This window comes from Alosa pseudoharengus, unplaced genomic scaffold (genome assembly GCF_046254945.1).
Source record: "Alosa pseudoharengus isolate Yale_2024_CS ecotype anadromous, Long Island Sound unplaced genomic scaffold, YU_APseudo_1.1 YU_APseudo_1.1_scf_9, whole genome shotgun sequence".
NCBI classification, from domain to species: domain Eukaryota; kingdom Metazoa; phylum Chordata; class Actinopteri; order Clupeiformes; family Clupeidae; genus Alosa; species Alosa pseudoharengus.
In genome coordinates, this window is record NW_027468881.1 from 25,247,846 (window position 1) to 25,267,845 (window position 20,000).

Below are 20,000 nucleotides of genomic sequence, written 5' to 3' on the forward strand. Positions count from 1 at the left end.
GAGGGGGGTTATGTTTATGAAGTGCCAAGAGTAGGCCTAGAGGAAAACAACACAACAAAAGATCAGGCATCAGGGTGACATCATTTGACATTTGCCTGAAATGGCCACAACAGAAACTGGTAGAAGGGATAGCTTAGAGCCTTCCCCCCCACTCCACACACACGCACCCCTACTCCCTCCACCAGCTTCACCATGACGTGATTGTTGCTGGAGAAGGGGTGTTACAGAAAGGCACAGAGGGAAAGGCACGAGGAAACGCACTGGAATGCAACCCGGGAAGAGAAGAGGAGAGGAGGGGGAATGAGGGGGGGCAATTAAATGTTTTAAACATCTCCCGAACCAGAGCGTTTTCTCCCCCTTTGTGGACATTTCGAGATTCCTTTGTTCCCTACTTCTAGTGCACTGTACTGTTGTTAGGACAACCGGTAGGAACTGGCATCTGACTAATGGCAAGCTTTCGTCTTTGTGAGTAGTTCTTAGCGCGCTCTCTCTCTCTCTCTCTCTCCCTCTCCCCCCTGTGCACATATTAAACCGCTCTGCCTCTGTCTACTTCATCATACTCAGAATGAAAGTGCTTTCTGGCGGTATTTGAAAGAGGCTTTTTAAAAAGACCCTATTCAGCTGCTACGGTCCTTTATTAACACGCTCTGCTCTGCGAGGCTGCTGAACCCGCCGCTGATAAAGAGGCGAGCGCATGGAGGAGGTCTCGTGCTCAGGTATGATGTCCTTTTCATTCTCCCAGGCTGCCTCTTATTGGCTGGTTGGCACTGAGGGGGCTTTTGTTCTACCACTCCACCACCACCCCTTCTCCTGTGTCATCGCTCCCTCCCTCGACGTGGCCCCTCGCTCTGCTGTGAGCGTGAATGGACATACGCACAGTCGCAGAGCGTCGGTCAAACTCGTTCCGGCCTCACCGGCCGACGGAGACTGCCTAGCGGACGCGCTGATTGGGCGAGGCGACATCCACCTGCTGGCTGTGCGCCCCAGCGTTCCACATCGGTCTCATCCCTATCGAGGTCCAGTGGCGTTCGGGTGAGCTAAGAAAGGACAACGGGGAACAACGCTTTTTGGACGGCGTGGTCGGCTGTCCTGGTATGAGATGTTTCGTCCTTCTAACCTTTTCCGTTAACTTTTTTGTTCAGCCTTGTTCGTTCATCGCCACCACTCGGATTGTGGTTACGAGAGATTTCAACGCTGATGAAGAAAATTCCTTTCACCTGCACTACTAGAACAGCCTACTATTTGGCGCTCAAGCATGGCTACCTTGAAATAGTGATACAGTCCTTTCTGCGCTTTCATAGGCTTTTCCTTATGCCCTCCTCTCACACTTATAAGGTAATTTTAGGTCGGTGGAAGAATCGTCAAGCAGATCCAGGAACAGAGTTAACTTGTGCAGTTAACTGTTACAATAAATGTTGATGTGTATTCCAATAGAGAGTTATGCGCTAAATATATCCTGAGTTATTTTTGCCAATATACTCTAGTCTAGACCGTATGCTCTGTCATATCAAACTGCGTTGCCCATTATAAGGAACGCTGTGTTTTGTCTAGGCAGCCTACTGAATCAGTGTATGTATGATTTAATTAAGGTAAACCGAGATTGTTTTTTCTGTTACATATAACGGAATGTATGCGTCCTTTCTGTTTTGGTACGCCTGTTGCGCTTATTTTGACGTGATATTGAGACAGACTAAGGGGTACCGACACCGACGCTCAGAGAGTGGCCGTTATCTTGGGCTTGATCTTGTGAGGCACGCAGGGTCCTGTAACCGGGAGAGCGGTCGACTCCATCCGTGTGCTCGCTCGTCTGGGCACACGGTGATTGAAGGACAACAGGTGCCCCATTCATGCAGCGTGCTTCCCAGTGGTCCATTATATTTTTAAGAATGCATCGGCAAACCGCTTGAGACCTCAACGGTTGTGAGGAGGGGATGCCATCTTAGACCATGTGTTTTACACAAAAAAATATAATCAGACCTGGGTATTCAAATAAAAATAAAGTTGGGTACATTGACTGGCATCATCGAATAAATAGCCTATGGTGACATCTGAATATTTATATTCCCTCCAAATTGTTTTTAAGGTGAGGTGGAGTCATATGTGTATATGTTGAACAGCTGAATGGACGACCACGCTCGCACCTCTGACTGAACAGGTAAGATGGTATAGGATTCTATCCAATACTGCCTGGCTAGATGGCGAGGGTGCAGCTTCACAGCAGCCACGCACGGCTGCCTCTCCAGCTACCTTTCCCAGCTGGACACACCACTGGAGCCCACATGCATACAAATGAACATGAGATGTGCTGTGGTGTGTGTGTGTGTGAGAGAGAGTGAGTGAGTGTGTGAGAGAGAGAGAGAGGATGGACTAGGTAGGTGTGTACATGCGTGTGAATGAGAGAGTATGTGTTCGAGCCCTTCTATCCTGTTCTGTATGGCTTTTTATTCCTGACTGACTGACTGTGTCTCTGTGTGTGTTTATAGGAGTGTGTGTGTGTGTGTGTGCGCGCGCACATGCCCCTCTGTCCTGTTCCTCCTGCACCTTATGGCTTTTTACTCCTATCCGATTTATGTGTGTGTGTGTGTGTGTGTGTGTGCACCCGCACTCCTGCTGTCCTCTTCTCCCTGCTCTGTATGGCTTTTTATTCCTATCTGACTGTGCTAAGGATTCATATAGGGATGGAAGCCATGCAGGGCGAGGAGCCCACATCTCCATGGCAACCAAGGAGTGAGCAGGGGGCACATCGACCCTTTGCCAAACACCTGGCCTGGCACCTGTCTTGGCGTGGGCATCGCCTTGGAAACACCCCACTCTTGCTGCAGGGAGGCTGTCTGAAGCAGTGGTGCCATTCTGTTTACAGACAGCTCTCTGAAGTAACACACACATGCAGCATTGTCGGTGTGAAGCGAACGCTCCTCAGAGCCATTTAGGAGTCACAGACATAAACATGATGACCCAGACTGATGAGAGACACAGAATTCACATCTCATCACATGTTCAAAAAAGTCCTTAATACCTAGTGAGCAGTCTGTATGCGTGCATATGTGTGTGTGTGTTTATGCGTGATTAGGTAGATAATGTATTTGCACAGAGGAAATACCGGTATCTAAATTCTTTTTATAATGCTCATGCTTTTATAATGAAATTATAATGACATGCTTTATTTTGCATTGAAATCCTAAAGCTTACTCAAATTTGTTTTGGTAAATGCAGTCAATGATAGGTGTACAATAGCACACATATGCTCAAACATTGCCATTCAGAAACATCAGGCAAGCATCATTATTCAAGCTTTCTGCTCTGCAAAATGTGACATGCTCACAGTGGTTATGAAGATCTAACCTAACAGTTTTTTAATGTCATTAAAGCATTTAATATATAAGCCATTATACTTTTGCCATGAAAGGATCACAAAAATCCTTTGAAGGGACACTTGGGTGGGGGCATTTCTAGATGTATGTTCCAACTACCAGAGTCTCGGAGACTGTAGGCCACAGTTGAAGTGGGAATTTCTGAGATATTGCCATAAGTGGGAACTTGGGAATGTAGACTGTTTGCCCACCTGGTGATAGACTGATGGTGATGGGAGATGGTGACATGTTTTTTTCTTTTTTTTTTACATTATTTCCCTGTAAGATCTGTCCCAACAGAGGAACACTGACACAGCAATACAGATTTAAATACAAAGATTATTCTGAATCTGTCGTCTCAGTAGTCTGTTCATAAAATTAAGGCTACTTGTAATCCAAGTCTCTGGAGTTGTTTGGCAAGGGGACATGTCAACTTATACAACAGTGCCCTCTAGAGGTTCAGTCATGTTCTTGCAACATCTATCTATGCCACTCCTGCGAGGCTTCCTGCTCTATATATTGATTGGAGAAAAATGTTTCTGGTTGAAATACATTGAGAGAAATTGCTTATTGAAAGTACAGCGGCTTTTCAGCTCTGAGATACAGTGTGATGAATGAACTGCAGTTTTGATATAGCTGGCATAGGAATTGTGGAAGCTACTGCATTTTGAATCTAACTACATTAAAGGAGAATTCCGGTGTGATATTGACCTAAAGTGTGTTGAAACATGATACCGAGTGTGAACGTATGTCTCATAGCCCATCTCGGTTTGTCCCCTGCACTCCAAAATCTGGCGCTAGTTAGCCGATGCTACCAACAGCTTTTTCAATGGTGGTGCTTCGGCATCGGGCTAGCCATGCAAATAAATCACTGTTTTACACCATTTACGAGGCTCAATGTATCTCCACACTTCATTGGTAGACACCGAGGGCCCTGACATTTAAAACGAGACATTGAGAACTTTAAAAAAACACTGGTAGTTTACTTACAAGACGATTTATACAGACAGTATCTTCACGAAGTTTAGCGTTTGCAGCCATCTTGAATTTAGTCACGATAAGTCGAGCGACGAGTAAGAATGAACAGGTATGATAAGGGATCAGATTCCAAAAATAATTCCGTGGAAATGCATGGATTCCAGTTGCTGCTACTGGAAGAAACTGGAATCCATGCATTTCCACTGAAATAAGCTAAAATTAAAATATAAATATGACGTTTAGAAACAAAATAGATTCCTTGATAATAAATTGATAGAATAGTAGGTGACTGCTCATTTTTCTGTAGAAAGTCCTTTGTAATTAACTTTTATGAACAGTTGTCAGTCTTTACAGAGGATTTACATTGTATTTTTTTTACTGAAGGCAACTGTGCTTGCCTAGTTAAAACATCTCACTGGTGCTCTTTCCTATCATTCAAATTCCAGCCATGCAGATTGGAAAAATGGAAGAGTGTGCATGTTTTAGGAGTGCTGAAGAGTGCTATGGAGATTGCATTATTTGCCAAGAATTTAGACAAGATATCCTTTATAGTGCAACAAAAAGAATGTATAATGATGCTGAAAGGAAAGTGGACCTAGGACAAATCCTCAGCTATGAACTGATTAATGTTCCTGTACTGTAGCTATTGCAGATAGCGATGGTTATTTGTGAAGTGGAAATAAGTCTATCAAGTGGAAATTGTCTAGCAATGTGGAACTGCTCATTCAACACTGGTAATAGATGCTCAAGATCTAGTTATGTCTTTAGGACACCCATCTGACTGCAGCACATTTAAGAAGTAGGCCTATACAGGAAAGTTTGTGAGAAACTTTCGTATTGTTATTTGGTAGCAAATGATGTTAACTATCAAAGAAATAGACCTAATGTAGTAATGCACAGAGATATTGTAACACATACTGGTGTAGGCCTATCTGATTAAGACCTGAGTGGTTTAAACATAGGCCTACTTATTAAATTACACTGGGAGCAAAGAACACTATCTATTTTTTCCCCTTTGCAACTGTCAAAGAAATCCCATAAACACGGGAAGGTCTAGGGTAGCCAAATCATGTAATTCGGATGTGTTTTGAGAAAGTTCGATGGTAACGTTTTTAGTCAAAGCTCGTTAGCGTGGAAGTGAGAAGGGCATATTATTTCGCCGCTACAAAACGCTATTTTTATACCTCTTCTACAGTTCCAAACAACATTACACTTACATGGTAGTGAGTAGAGGGTCCCTAAAGCCAAACCGAAGTATCCCGAGGTCTTTATGTGGTCGGATAGAGAATCCAGAATGAATTTCATCAAGCCAGTACCTTTCTGGAAATGTTGCCATCTTTGCTGCCATCTTTAGGGGAAAGTCCGTAGGAGTCGATTGCCAAGTGTGCTCTGGAAATTCACAATTTCGTCGCCGTTTAAAAAAAAAAAAACATAGTCCAGTATTTCTTTTGAAATTGAAATGAAGTTGTATGGACTGGACTATGTTTTTTTTTTTTTTTTAAACGAACTTTCTCAAAACACATCCGAATGACATGATTTGGATGTCAACTCAACGTATGTACTCCCAATCATCCGTAAATTGATCTAAAGTGCATTTTACTCCGGATAATTCCTTTAAAGGAACCATATGTAAGATTGTGGCCAAAACTGGTACTGCAATCACTTTCAAAATACTGAAGAGCGGTGTATCCCCTCCCCCTCCCCCCTGACTCGAGGTTGCCAACCCTGATGGCGAAACACTACTGACTTCGTGATTAGTAGATAGGTGGATGGTGGCGCATCAGGCCAAAACACAACATGACATGACAAAACACAACATCAACATCAGTTGAGGGCTGCAACTTCACTTTTTAAATGACAATATTCTGGCCGGACTACTGTTGTCAGTGATATAAGTATTTGAAATGAACATGATTTCTTAATGTCTAGTGACATATCAGGGCCATTTTATGATTAATTGAAATATTTTTCTTACATACGGTTCCTTTAAGTGATTTGCATGCAGTAATTTGAACACTGACCATGATCTAGCCTACTTTGGCTATTTAAAGGTAATTTATTGCCAAAACAGCACACAATATAAATGAGCTATAACAAACAATAAAGGACTTAATCACACACAAACTACTATTTTACTGACTACAAAAATAACTAGATGTACCGCGTAGCGGTACAAAATATGACCGCCGCTCAGTCCTGCACATCCATTCCGCGAAAATAAATCATATTAATGAATTTGTCTCCATCTTCTACTCCATCCCCCACTCTTGTGTGTATGCTTGTTTGGAATGTGTGTTTGCACACATTCCGCACACAAAGTAGCCTACTGGCGCTGCAAAGGTGAATAGATTTGTTTCTGGGCCAAAAAATCTGTAACATTGTTATAAAACCTTTAAAATCTCTAAACAATCACAAGTAGGGCAGTTCATCACAGTCCATCCATTGCAACTTGACTGATGAAAGGTACACCTGTAGGCTACATTGTATTTGGGAAAAGCAGAAGGTAGCAGCATAATGTATTTATTTATTTATTATTAAACAAAACAATCCCTGTCAGTTCCATGCAGTTTTCAACAGCTATCAAGAAGAGAGGTCATGTCATGGATTTTTGTGAATGTTTCTTCTTCTACATATGCATAAGTTTAGTCATCTAGTTCAAATGATATTCAGCTTTATTGTCAATGCACAAATTAAATACCAGTAGTCTAAAACAAAATGCCGTTTTACCCAGTGGTGCAAATAACTGACATGTCCAAAAGGGCCTTCATGAAATGCGTTGCGAGACTGTTCATACACATTTTAACGGGCAAAGTTGAAGAGCTACTGTCCGTTATTGTTTGTGCAAATAATATGCTGATTCATGTTCCCTTGCATTTTGCAACCACGAGGTCCATGGTTAAGCTCAATCTTTTGATTTTCACCCAGCCTAGTCCATGGTAGGCGCCCGATAGAAATATTGTTTAATTTTGCGATTGAGATATCCACGCACTGGCGCCCCCCCTGTGACGTGTTCGCCCCCCGGTTTTAGAGCTATTCTAAATGCAAAAATGCATAGAGGGAGTTATGACAAAACCGTGACTGTTAACAAACTATAAGCTATATAAGGTAGGCCCTATGCTAGGCCTATTACACAACACACATTGTCACTAGGCTATGCTGGCGACCCAAATAAAATATCCTTTGGAACCAATGGCTTACACCTTACAGTATCAAGCTGCCACCTCTTGGCGAAAAGTTAATAGTTTTGCATATCAGTAGTAATACATTTCACGTAGCTGTGAATCACGGAAAGGGCGAATGAAGTGGACACTTCTAAATGGAACCCAACCCACTGTACAGTAGCTCAAGGTCTGTGGCTAAAGCAGCCATAATGAAAGCGTTATCATTGTTTGGATACTTCACACACACGTGTTTTTTAATCGCATAGACTACAACTACCAAGCTGGAATCAAAGCACATCGACTCCCCTCTCACACCCTAAACACTCACTTCGAACAAACAAAAAGCGCCTCAGTCTCACGGAATAGCCATAGGCAAAACTGTATCTGACCGGTGTCACGTTGGTACTAAATCATCCATCGCAAAGAATGATTTTTGTAGCACGTGCAACAAATATGTGTAGATACAGCCCTGCCCTGAATACATCTCCACGTGCGCTCTAAAACATCTGGTTTAAATGGAGATGTAGATCATCACGGGTGCGTTAATAAATCTACATTGCGGCGAGTTGACACAAATTATTCACTTTGACGAATTTATGTAGTTTCAGTTACTTTACTTTGAGCCATGCTCTTCCTTACTTGAATCACCTTTGAAAATAGAGGATTGAAGTAGCCTATATGGGTGTTTGGGAATGAACGTTGACTCAGATGCTTTTTGAGACCTTGAGCAGAAATGTCCCAGCCCGGTGTTTAGGGTGCATCATAGACAGGTTATCTTTCAGGTAGCCTATATATTTTCCATTAAAAAAACATCACGTAGCGAATGTGTTGTGGCTAGCTCACTTAGCTCCTGTTAGTAGCCTAGGTTATGGTCATAAGCAAATGAGATGACAGTCGAAAGATACAATTAGTGCTGTTATCGATTTGCTTGGTAGCCTATAAACGCATTTATGGTTTTCTACAAATACATCAATAATCAAATTGGCCTCCATCACTCAACCATGCTAACGGTAACATTATTTTACCTACATTCTGCTATTGATAGGATTAACGTAGCCTACCTGCAGTAAAAAACAAGCATGTCCGATAAACATTCTCAGATTTATTTTGGCTTTAAGAGGAAATGGGAATTACATGTCATGCAGAAATCATCCTACCCTTAGACGTTCTCTGCGGTAAACTACTGTAGCCTACAGTCTTGTCCTTGTAGGAAGCATATGTGTCTTTCCAACCCACTTTAGATTAACTTCCAACAAAATTACGTCTCACTGCAACGATGCGCCATCTAGTGGACAAACGACTACTTATCGCCAATACTGGAAATGCAGCCATGATGATAATGATGAATATTTATTTTGGCTTTCTTTTAATCCTACTGAATTTGTAATTATGTATCGGCCGTTCTAATACCGATAGTATGTGGGTGCCTGTGTGTGTGTGTGCATGTGTATATGTGTGTGCACCACCATCTACAGGCCAATGAGTGTACAGTCACTAAATGTACACATAACTTAATTTTTTAGACCCCCCCATGGATGAAATTCTACGAAACTTGGCATACCCCCAGAGAATGTCAGGTTAATCATACACATAACATTTGGTGCAGTTCTGAACGTCTTTACTGAAGAGAGGGGCGATTAAAGCAGAATGATATTGCATTTTCATTTTTTACCGGGGGGGGGGTGCAAATCACAAATGAGTGATTATGGGCTAGGTTGATGTGGGCCCTTGAGACAAACATACCATAAAAATTTCTTCATCCTCGGTGCCACGGTTCAGGTAGTTATTTAGGAAAAACTGCATTTTTTGGGCCCAGCGCGGAGGGGGAGTGGCCCCCGGGGACCAAACGACCACCGTAAAAGTCTAGTGGGGCTACATACCCACCAAATTTCATGTGCCCCGGTGTTTCGGTGCCCCGGGTATCGTTGACCAAAATTTCAGGAAGTAGATGACGAAAAAAAAAAAAAACTTTGACAATCCCTATATGACTGCTTCGCTAGCTTCGCTAGCGGCGGTCATAATAATTATGTAGGAAGTTTAGAAGTTTAAAACCCAGAACCAAAAGTGCACCAAATTCAACACAAATGACTCAATACACTTGGAGGAGGCCTGAATCCTTTCTTTTCCAGATATTTTAGGATTTGGATATTGTTTCAGTATCGAGTATCAAGATATTTATGGCAGGTATTGTATCTAAGAGTCTGTCTCAAATGGTGTACTTACGTGAGTACACTTTTGTGTAGTACAATATGTGCACTGTGTGCTTACTGGCGGAGTGCGCAAATTTTAACAAAATAGTATTGTCTCATATCAAACACTAACTCCGTGCACTTCACGGAAATGACGATCGCAAACATTTTAACATAACTTTATTGGCGTCCTCAACACGACAGTGACATGGTCATACTGTGTCAAAACATGAACCGTTTATGTTATAACTTGCTTGTACCTCCGTAAAGTCTGTTTTCCACTGCTGCTGCTTCAGCTTTCTCAACCGCGATTTCCACGAGTTTGAAAACGCTCCCTCCCCTTCCGCTATTTGGCCAAGATGGCGTCCGTTAAGGGCGAAAAGTGTCCAGCGTTGCACACTCAGCTTTTTGACCGTTATGAGTGCACCATCCGGGAACTTGCAGCGCCCTTCGTGTCGTTGGAATTGTCAGTGTGAACAGGTGATATTTTTGAGATATGTGCTCTCTAGAGGCATTTTTTAGTAAAAGTTGGGAACAGGGCTTTTTAACATAATTAAGGTGTGCTGAATCCAACTAGCCCTGTTTCCAAGCTGAATTTTGAGTTCATCACCATCTAATTAGCATAAACAAAATGGTTGCCAAAATGGCGATTTTGGGCACTTTCTTTGGGCGGATGTCATTATACCATGTAAATTCATATTGTTCACAGAAATCTCCCTTGGCCAATAGATCAAGGATACAGGCTGTGAAAAAAGAAAAATATCTAGTATTATGCCTATGCTAATTACCTGAAAAAACCTTTGAAAAATGTAATTGTTAAAATTTTATAACTGAGCAGGCACATGGTATTTGATGAATGAGACTTATGTTTTTTGAGGGTCAAGAAAGATGTGTAGTGATGAAATGTAAAGTAATTTACAAGTAATGTAAAAATTGTGGCCTACTGGTTAGGGCTTCGGGCTTGAAACCAAAGGGTTGCCAGTTCGATCCCCGACCAGTATGAAAAATGTGGGTGGTGGAAAGGTTAAGCACCTCAGCCGTGGATGTGGGCATACTCTCCCATGCCCACATCCACGGCTGAAGTGCCCTTGAGCAAGGCACCTAACCCCTCACTGCTCCCTGAGCATCACTGTAGCAAGGCAGCTCATTGCTTCAGGTTAATGTGTGCTTCAATGTGTGACCTGTGTGTTCACTAATTCACAAATTCCTTGTATACGCAAATATTCTTGGCCATAAAACCTGATTTACATTACATTTTACATAATTGAAGCGAATTAGGTTGGTAATGTATGTAGTCTCGGAGTAAGTTACATAGGCCTTTACCCATTTCGGTAACACTTTACGGTAAGGGTACATGAATTATCATGAATTCATGCATGAATTAATTCATGATTTATGTATTACTTCATTCATTAATATCTAATTAATCATCAGGAATTTACTGAGTTCATAGTTTGCCATTTGTGACCTCATACATGAACACATTACTAAAGTAATAGGTACGGTGGGCACATCATTGTGAATTATGATGTATTAAGCATGATCATGACTTTATTTTTCTGCCAAAAATGTGGTCATCACTGCTCAAATTCTGATTTGAACATAACTTAGGAGTTCTCTAAACACATGTCATTATTCACTACTTCAGTTGAGGGGCCACAGACATGATGAATGCATGAGCAATTAACCTAAAATTCATGTAATCATGATGATCATGCTTAAGAAATCATAAATCATACTGATATACCCATCACACCTAATGCTTTAGTTGATGTGTTGTTCATACATGAGGTCATCATGAACGAGAGTATATGAATTCATGTACATTTCTGATGATTCATAGGATTTAAAGGAATGAAGTAATGCATAAATCATGAATTAATTCATGCATGAATTCATGATAATTCATGTACAGTACCTTTACCATAAAGTGTTACACATATTTCTTCATAACCTTTGTGTTAGTAAAATGATTGAATGTCCTGTGAATTAATAGCTAAATGAATAACTTTATAACTAATGCAAGTTCAAGTTACTTTATTTGTACCCAGAGGTAGATTTTGTTTGCAGTATAGAGTGCTTCAAGAGAATTTGCCAGAACAGGAGCACAGAGGATGCCATCTTTACGACAATTCACTCCGCCCTGTCCCTCCTTGACAATAGCAACACCTATGTGAGAATGCTGTTCATTGACTTCAGTTCAGCATTCAACACCATTGTCCCCTCCAAACTGATCACCAAACTCAGTGAACTGGGCATCAATACCTCCTTCTGAAAATAGATTCTGGATTTCCTAACCAACAGACCGCAGTCTGTTAGATTAGATATCCTCACCCACTCAATCCTCAACCTGAACACCGGCGTGTGCTGAGCCCTCCTTTACTCCCTCTTCACCTACGACTGCATACCTGTACATGGCTCTAACACCATTGTCAAGTTTGCAGACAACACTATGGTGATTGCTCTGATCAGCAACAATGATGAGACAGCCTGCAGGGAGGAGGTCCAGCACCTAACATCGTGGAGCACCGACAACAACCTGGCTCTCAACACCAAGAGGACCAAAGACCTCATTGTGGACTTTTGGAAGTCAAAAGCTAGCACACAAAGCCCCATCCTCATCAACAGGACTGAGGTGGAGCATGTCACCAGTTCATGTTTTTGGGTGTCCACATTTCTGTGGACCTCTCTTGGACCCTCAACACCTCTACCTTGATCAAGAAGGCTCACCAGCATCTCTTCTTCCTGAGGAGACTAAAGAACACAACCTCTCTCCTCAGATCCTGGTGAACTTCTAAACCTCTACCGCTGAAGAGAGCATCCTCACCAACTGTGTCACAGTATGGTATGGCAACTGATCTGCCTCCGACCGGAAAGCACGGCAGAGGATGGTGAAAACTGCTCAACGCATTACTGGTTCCTCACACCCCTTCATCAACGCCCCCCCCCCCCTCCCCCCAGGTGCCTCCTTGCCTGTGCCTGTTGAGGTGTCCATGTTGATGCTAACCTTCACAGGGACAACAAGGAGGCGAACATTTTGGCCCTATCCCACCCATAGTATTTTATTAATATTTATAAATGTACATACTGTAATTACACTTAAACATAGCAATATTCTACTGATCTTCATACTGTACATACTGCACATACACTTATATATTTTTAGTACTCTGCACAATGACAATGAAGGTGAATCTAATCTAAGATAATCTAATCAAATGAAACATGTGACTGCTGGCCATCTTTCCCATTTGGAATCAAAGATATGATGCTCGCTTGTTAGTTAACGGTTGTTCGTGATTAGTTCAAAGGAACTCCAATGATTTTAAACTCCAAACATGCGTCCACCCACCACGAAGATGTTTACCAATGAAGCCAGGCTCTTTGCCAAAGAGGACCGTAAACATAGTCAAGAGCATGCTTCACGAGGTGATAATAAAGCTAATTAGCATAATAATAGTTTTTTTTTTGTTGCATTTTTAGATTTTTCATAGCCTTTACTTTTTATTTATTGCCCACGAGAGATTTCTGAGATGCACAGATGTGAACAATATTAATTTATTTACATGGTATAATAATGCCCATCCAAAGAAAGTGCTAAGAATCGCCATTTTGTTTATGCTAATTAGATGGTCAAAAACTCAAAATTCTGCTTGGGAACAGGGCTAGTTGGATTCAGCACATGTTAATTATGATAAAAAGTCCTGTTCCCAACTTTTACTAATAAATGCCTCTAGAGCCATATACAAGGACTTTTTCTTGAAATAGCACTTGTCTAACACCCTCATGCACTCAAATTAGGTATTGTAAGTGCAGAAGTACGCGATTTGAGACAGAGTCAAAGTCATAATTTTGGTATCGTGACAACACTTGAATGCCAGAGCCTCTCTGTTTTCTAGATGTCAAGGATCGGAGGCTCTACCACCAACAAGTGATGTTGCTCAATGGCATATTAGAAGAGCACATAATCAAGCTCTAGTATGGAGGCAAGCACACATACCAAATCCAGTGTTACTGGAAGTAAAATGTTTTTTACTTGTCGGTTGTTGCTGACGGTAGATGCAGTTTGGCATTAGGCTTATTCCCGCTATCTAAGTTCATATGTAGGCTACTGTAGGATATATTCTGAGTTGAAGGTTATCTGTGCAACTTGAAATGCATTAAACACCACATGAGTGATCACTATCTTAGCAATAAAAATATGTTTGTGTTTTGATTAGAATTTCCGAGTTTATTACTGTAATCATGTTCCCATTAAATACGTTAATAAACTATAGTATGGCTTCTTTAATGCTCAAACATGTATTTAGAGAACACTTTTATTTGGTTTTAGGCTAGTGATTACTTTTAAATAAACCCAATTTAGGGAAAAATAAGCAACAAAAATCACTATTTTATGTTAAAATGCTGATTATGCGGCTTAAAACTCAGAATTGAGCTTGGTATACAAAATATTCAGAATCAGCACCCTCAAATTAGGTAGCCATCAGAAGTTCTCTTCTGCTCTCCCTCACTTTCATCACACAGATGTTTTCAGATAGCCCGACCGCTAGGGTGCGTCTAGATTTCTAGGCTAGTTCACCTCAATCTCAAGTAGGCCTAGGGTACTTCTTCTTTACTACTGCAAGTAATCTAATAAAATTGCACATTCTTAAGCACATTGCAATTATAGAACGGCTAAAACCACATTTACTTTTGCCTTCAAATTGAATCTCCCATCGAGCAACTTGTCATTATTATTTCGCGCTACACTCTTTTCAACAGGATGTTTTGAACATACTCTACGGATATGACGTAGATTATGTGGGCCATTGTAGCATACCGAGTAGTACGGAAAACACAACAAAGGTTCCATGAGATAGATGTGTGTTGAATAATCAGCGGACATGAAATTACACAACTTGTGCATGTAGTTTTATCCTGTTACTGTAGTACCAGCGTGTTATGTGTATGCCATGACCAACCACTGATACACTGTGATATCGGATAGTCAGCATGGCCAAACATAAGGGACCAGCAGATGTTGCTGTGAAAAGTGACACGACAAAGAAACTGAAGCAAGTAGCAGCAGCAAAGGGCAAAGTCGGGAGAGGAAAGATATCTCAGAAGATTGCAGGTAACGTAACTGATCCTTGATAACCACTAACGTTACCCTGGTACACAGATATTGCAACATTTCGTCTTTAAATTAAGACTATAAATAGTAACGGTATGCCAATAGATTAATCGACCAGACTTGCATAGTGCTAGGTAAAGTTAACCTACTCCGACAAGAACAATATTTTGTTAAGTCCACATCACCATCGTTAGTGAGGTAACTTGAGAGAAAATTGATGAAAATAATTCACTCATAATTCTTTATTTATTCATCCCCCTTTCACACTGCATCACGTTAGCAGGGCAATTTAGGTCAGGGGGTTGCAGGTGCGAGTGCTGCAGCTGGCTTGCACCCCTGCATGACTGCCCTTGCATATGTCCTGAAATGCTGTGCATTCACAAAAGAAAAAGCGTTACAATAAACCAATATATGAGCCTCCTGAGGTATCAGTTCAGTTGTATTCATGTTTTGGCTTTAGAGTACCTAAAACATAGTGGGTGTGTCCTATACGTAACCATCATAGACTATATAAAATAGGTAACCATGCATGGTCTTCTCCTCTCAGAAAATGGGGTTAAGGAGGTCCCCAAGAAATCCAAAGCCAAATCCCAAACTTCCAAGAAAGCAGGCAGTTCCTCTGCCAAGAAGCACACCAGCAAATACTTTCAGGACCAGCCAATGAAAAGGGAGCCTGAAACCATGAATGTCGATGCTGATAACAACAATGAAGATGATGATGATGACTTCATTGTACCTGCTGTTGCTGTTGCATCAGGGATGAAGAAAACTGAGACCAAAAAAGAAGAGGAAGACGATGAGGAGTGTGAGGATGACAGTGATGAAGATGGCGATTGGGAGGAGGTGGAAGGTTAGTGTCTGTGCTGTGCTATGTGGTCAGTGCAGAGTCGGAGTGTATGTAGTATCACCATCAGTGGTGTTCTCTCACCCCTGTGGTGGGTGCTGATTGCACTCCTGAAGGGTGGCCATTGTGTCTCCTAGAGGTGTCCTCTTCTGCTGGGGTGAATGTGACTTCAATTAAGATTGTCTAGCAAGTCATTGTTCCCTTGTGTCAGCTACACAGACCATGTGTGTGTGTGTGTGTGTGTGTGTGTGTGTGTGTGTGTGTGTGTGTGTGTGTGTGTGTGTGTGTGTGTGTGTGTATTTAAGAGTGCACTAGCTTTAATAACTGGTATTGGTTGACGTGAGCCTAGATGAAGACTAGACAGGGACACAAGACAGGGAAGGTGCAGGTTAAAAGTAAACCCCAGCATGCAGAATTTACAAATACGCATCCATACACTTTATTAGCTATTTTGTCTCCCAGTGCACATTTTGTCTGTGTGAGCTGTTGTCATCTAGGCTAAGGTGGCCAGAGGTGCATGCTTCTGGTGCTCCCAAACCTTCGGCAGGTGTTGGTGACAGTCCTGCAGGGTCTTCCTGCAGGGTCTGTATCATGCTAAGTGTGTTATTTATATAATGTTATTATATCAGAAATAGTTCAATTAAGAAAACATTTTTGGAGCCTATAGATGTAAATAGCTATGTTCAGTGGCAGGTTTTCGCAACATGAGCAACATCAGAGCATGATGCGTAATTTAAGAGACATCCCCACAGAGCATGATGCGTAATTAACGAGACATCCCCACAGAGCTTGATGCGTAATTAAAGAGACATCATTGTCATTCAGGTCAGAGATGTAAAATAATATGCCTGCCAAGGGCAGGAGACGAGCCAGGACTGCCAGTGGCTTGAGGGTGTGTAAGATGAAGATGGGAGGAAGGATACGCTCACTGGGCATCTCTGGTTGACCCTCCCGTAGTTATGGTAACAATTATGTGTCTGTCTGTTGTTGCTGTGTTTATGTCTGGTTGGATATCTTATATCCAACTATCTATCTTACTTGAATTTCCTCTAGGGATCAAGAAAGTATCTATCTATCTATCTATCTATCTATCTATCTATCTATCTATCTATCTGTTTGTTGACAGACATTTTCTCTTCATCCTCATCTTTCCTTTGTCCCTTCCTCCTCCTCTGCTTCCTCTCCCCAGAGCTCACAGAGCCGTTGGGTCCTGCTGCTCCTGTGGAACCAGCGGTTCCGTCTCAGCCTGTGGAGATTGAGATTGAAACCCCAGACATCGCCCGCAAGAGACAACAGAAGTGAGAAACTTGACATGCTTGTAAAACACACACACACACACACACACAAACTTCACTTACATCACCATATCCCCACAAAGCGGCGGTCATTTCTGCTATACCTTTCAGTTTTTTTGGGACTAGTTTTAACTGATACATTTTAAACAGGGTCCCCGTGGATTGTTAGAAAAGTCTTTAAAACATCTGAAGTAGTGTTTTATATTTAAGATCTACAAATGTCTTAAAATGTATTGAATTGTAGGAGGGCGGGCATTACATTTGATCTGGAACAGTTAGTTTATTTTGCTGGCCTATCCCACAACAATGACTATTTCAGCAATGACTAGTGAACAAGGTCTAGTGAAGCCTCCAGTCCCCACTATAAGTCATATGGCTGCTTTTAGCACTATCTCTCAATAGGCTACATTGATGGAAGACGTGCTATGGGTTTCACATAGAATAAGTTAATACCACTCGTAGTAATGATAATATTTTTTCCTTTTTACGGGTTCTGAAAAGGTCTTAAAAGTTATTAAATGCATACTTTAAAAATGTGCATATATCTTGTTTATAGTGGGTTGGAAAGTCAGGATATATGTTGGTAAATATTATTCAAGCTTTTTTTTTTTAAAGGAATATTACAACTCCTAAAAGTTTCACACTTTCTTATGTCACAGATAACACTAGACACGTTTATCAATAGCCAAAGCTCAGGATAAAACTCGTCCATGCCTTACTGCTTCTCTGTGCTGAGTTTTCTTCCACTATCTTGTAGTGCTGATAACTCTGCAGTCTCTCCAAAGTCACTTTAGCAGCCAGTCTCATTTCCTGTGTCTTCAGGGAGAAGAGGAAGACCGAGTTTGAGAACTACCTGCGTCGCATGATGAACCGCTTTAACAAGGACCTAATAGAAGACACGCACAAGGTTAATTCTTCTGCCCTGAATAACTGGTTAATGTAATAAGGACTTTTGAGTGAAATTATGGATGAGTTGGCTCTGATCTGCCAACAATAAGTCTCTGTTATTAATTTATCTATACAATGACGAAAAGCTTTTATAATTTACTTTTTACTCTGTATTTTGCACTCTGGTAAGTCTACACCTTTGTTCTGGGTTAGGTCTGCTTTATTATTTTTCTCTTGTGTTGTCACAACTTTAACACTTGTATTGCATTGTGTGTCCCAGGTTCATCTGCTGTGTCTGCTGGCCAATGGAATATTCCGGAACAGTGTGTGCAGAGAACCAGATCTCATAGCCATTACTTTGTCACTACTGCCCTCCCACTTCATAGCGGTTAACCCGAATCGGGTCGACACACTATTTCTCAATGACCTGTCGAAGTGGTAAGTGAGCTTGTGTACTATTCCTGCGGAATTGTCAGTTTCTGCATGTCTCTTATAGTATGTGAACTTCTGTGTGTCCTCTGTCGGATCAAACCAACGAGTATATATTTTCATCCACCACATATGTCTACTCTGTGCTTTAATGCAAACATGTATGTATACTGTATTTACACCACCTTTGAAGTATAGCACCTATTGGTTGGTTGGTTGGTTGGTTGACTGATTGATTGATTGATTGATTGATTGGCTGTTTGCAAGGGAAATTTGTTGTCACAGTCTGTACAGAGCCTTACATACTTCACAACACGAGCACATTGACACCTTCACCCGCTTGGCAGGTTTGGGACCACCTTCACAGTGAACCCGGAGCTTCCCGAGGAGAGAGGCCAGGAGCTGAGGACGGTCCTGGAGAGGAGGCTGGGGAGTCTGACCGCCAGAAACCATGAGGAGATGACTCACGTAAGACTGAGTAGAATATGTAAGGGATAATGTATAGAACGCCGGTCATTGTCGGGAGATAGGTCCCGACAGGGCGAACCGGACCCCGACGCGCAGCGGAGGGGTCTTGTTCCGCCCTGAAGGGACCTATCTCCCGACAATGACCGGCGTTCTATACATTATCCCGCTTATTACACGGCTACTTACCAAAACGACACAATAAACTCCCCACGATATGACTCTTTAGCCTACATAGCCTAGGCTATAGCCTATTTGTTACCGTTTCATCATGGCTTTTGCTGAGAAACAAATAGTTCGTAACACACGCTGAACTTGAATCAAACATTCTTTAGAACACAGCTGATCAACCGTCTGCTTTTACTTTTGAATGAAGTTCCAATGCTTGCGTAGTGATATGAAAGAATTGACTTAGAAGCACAAAGCCCATTTTCCTTGACAGCGGTCTGTTATACTTAGCAACGGTCTGTTATTCAGAATTAGCAGACCGCCGAACGTTGGGAAGGCCCATTCAAGTGAATGGAGCATTCTGCAGCACTATGAAGAGCCGTGTAATAAGTGAATGTGAATAGTGTTTTTGTGGCCAGCATGATACACACACAGGAAATCTACATTCAGTACACTGCAGATGAAGCAAACATTAGTTTTGTAATAGATTTCAAACAAACATAATAGTAATGTATATTTTAATAAGTTTTATTTAACTGGATGTTATATTTCAACTTTTACACTCTTTTTAGTGCGTGCACACACTTACACACTTACCTAAAGCAGCTTAAATACTTTGCAGATACACATTTCCACCATTTGTTAGTGTGCCCCCTAACCCATGATGTTGGTCGTGTTTTGCTTGACCAGTTACTCTTCCAGCTCAAGTTGGGGTAGATCGACTTACCCCAACATCAAGTGGCGTTTCTATTGTACTTTTTTCAAGTAGGAGTTCAGAATTCTTGACCTCCAAGTTTGTCTGGAATGAAATTGGGAGGAAATATCTGACCTCCGAGTTGTCTGTAATGCAACATTAGATCTAAGGATCCCTCATTGTCTTTGTCTGATGCTGAAGAACTGCATTTCTCAGGTGTCATTAGTAGGCATGCTGACTGAGCAGGTGTGTAGTGGTTTGTAGGTTTGACCTCTGACCCATTCTATCCTCTCCTCTCTGTAGTTATTCCTGTTGGTGCTGAGGGCACTACAGTTGTTCTGCAGGCTGGTGCTCTCTCTGCAGCCCCTGCCAATCAAACCGCCCCCTGCCAAGGTACCTGTCTCCTTAGCAACCACAGGCTGC

The 20,000-nt window shown here is 41.7% G+C and overlaps 1 protein-coding gene across 1 annotated transcript in view; it reads left to right on the forward strand.

Annotated features, from left to right (window-relative positions):
- Positions 1-14,543: 14,543 nt before the first annotated feature.
- Positions 14,544-20,000, forward strand: part of xpc (xeroderma pigmentosum, complementation group C) — a 10,487-nt gene continuing 5,030 nt past the window's right edge. Inside the window, exons 1-7 of the mRNA XM_076276691.1 lie at positions 14,544-14,794; positions 15,342-15,644; positions 16,828-16,936; positions 17,756-17,840; positions 18,102-18,259; positions 18,598-18,718; positions 19,881-19,970. Of these exons, the coding sequence (XP_076132806.1) occupies positions 14,674-14,794; positions 15,342-15,644; positions 16,828-16,936; positions 17,756-17,840; positions 18,102-18,259; positions 18,598-18,718; positions 19,881-19,970 (987 nt within the window). The 5' untranslated portion in view covers positions 14,544-14,673. The remainder of the gene's footprint in view (positions 14,795-15,341; positions 15,645-16,827; positions 16,937-17,755; positions 17,841-18,101; positions 18,260-18,597; positions 18,719-19,880; positions 19,971-20,000) is intronic.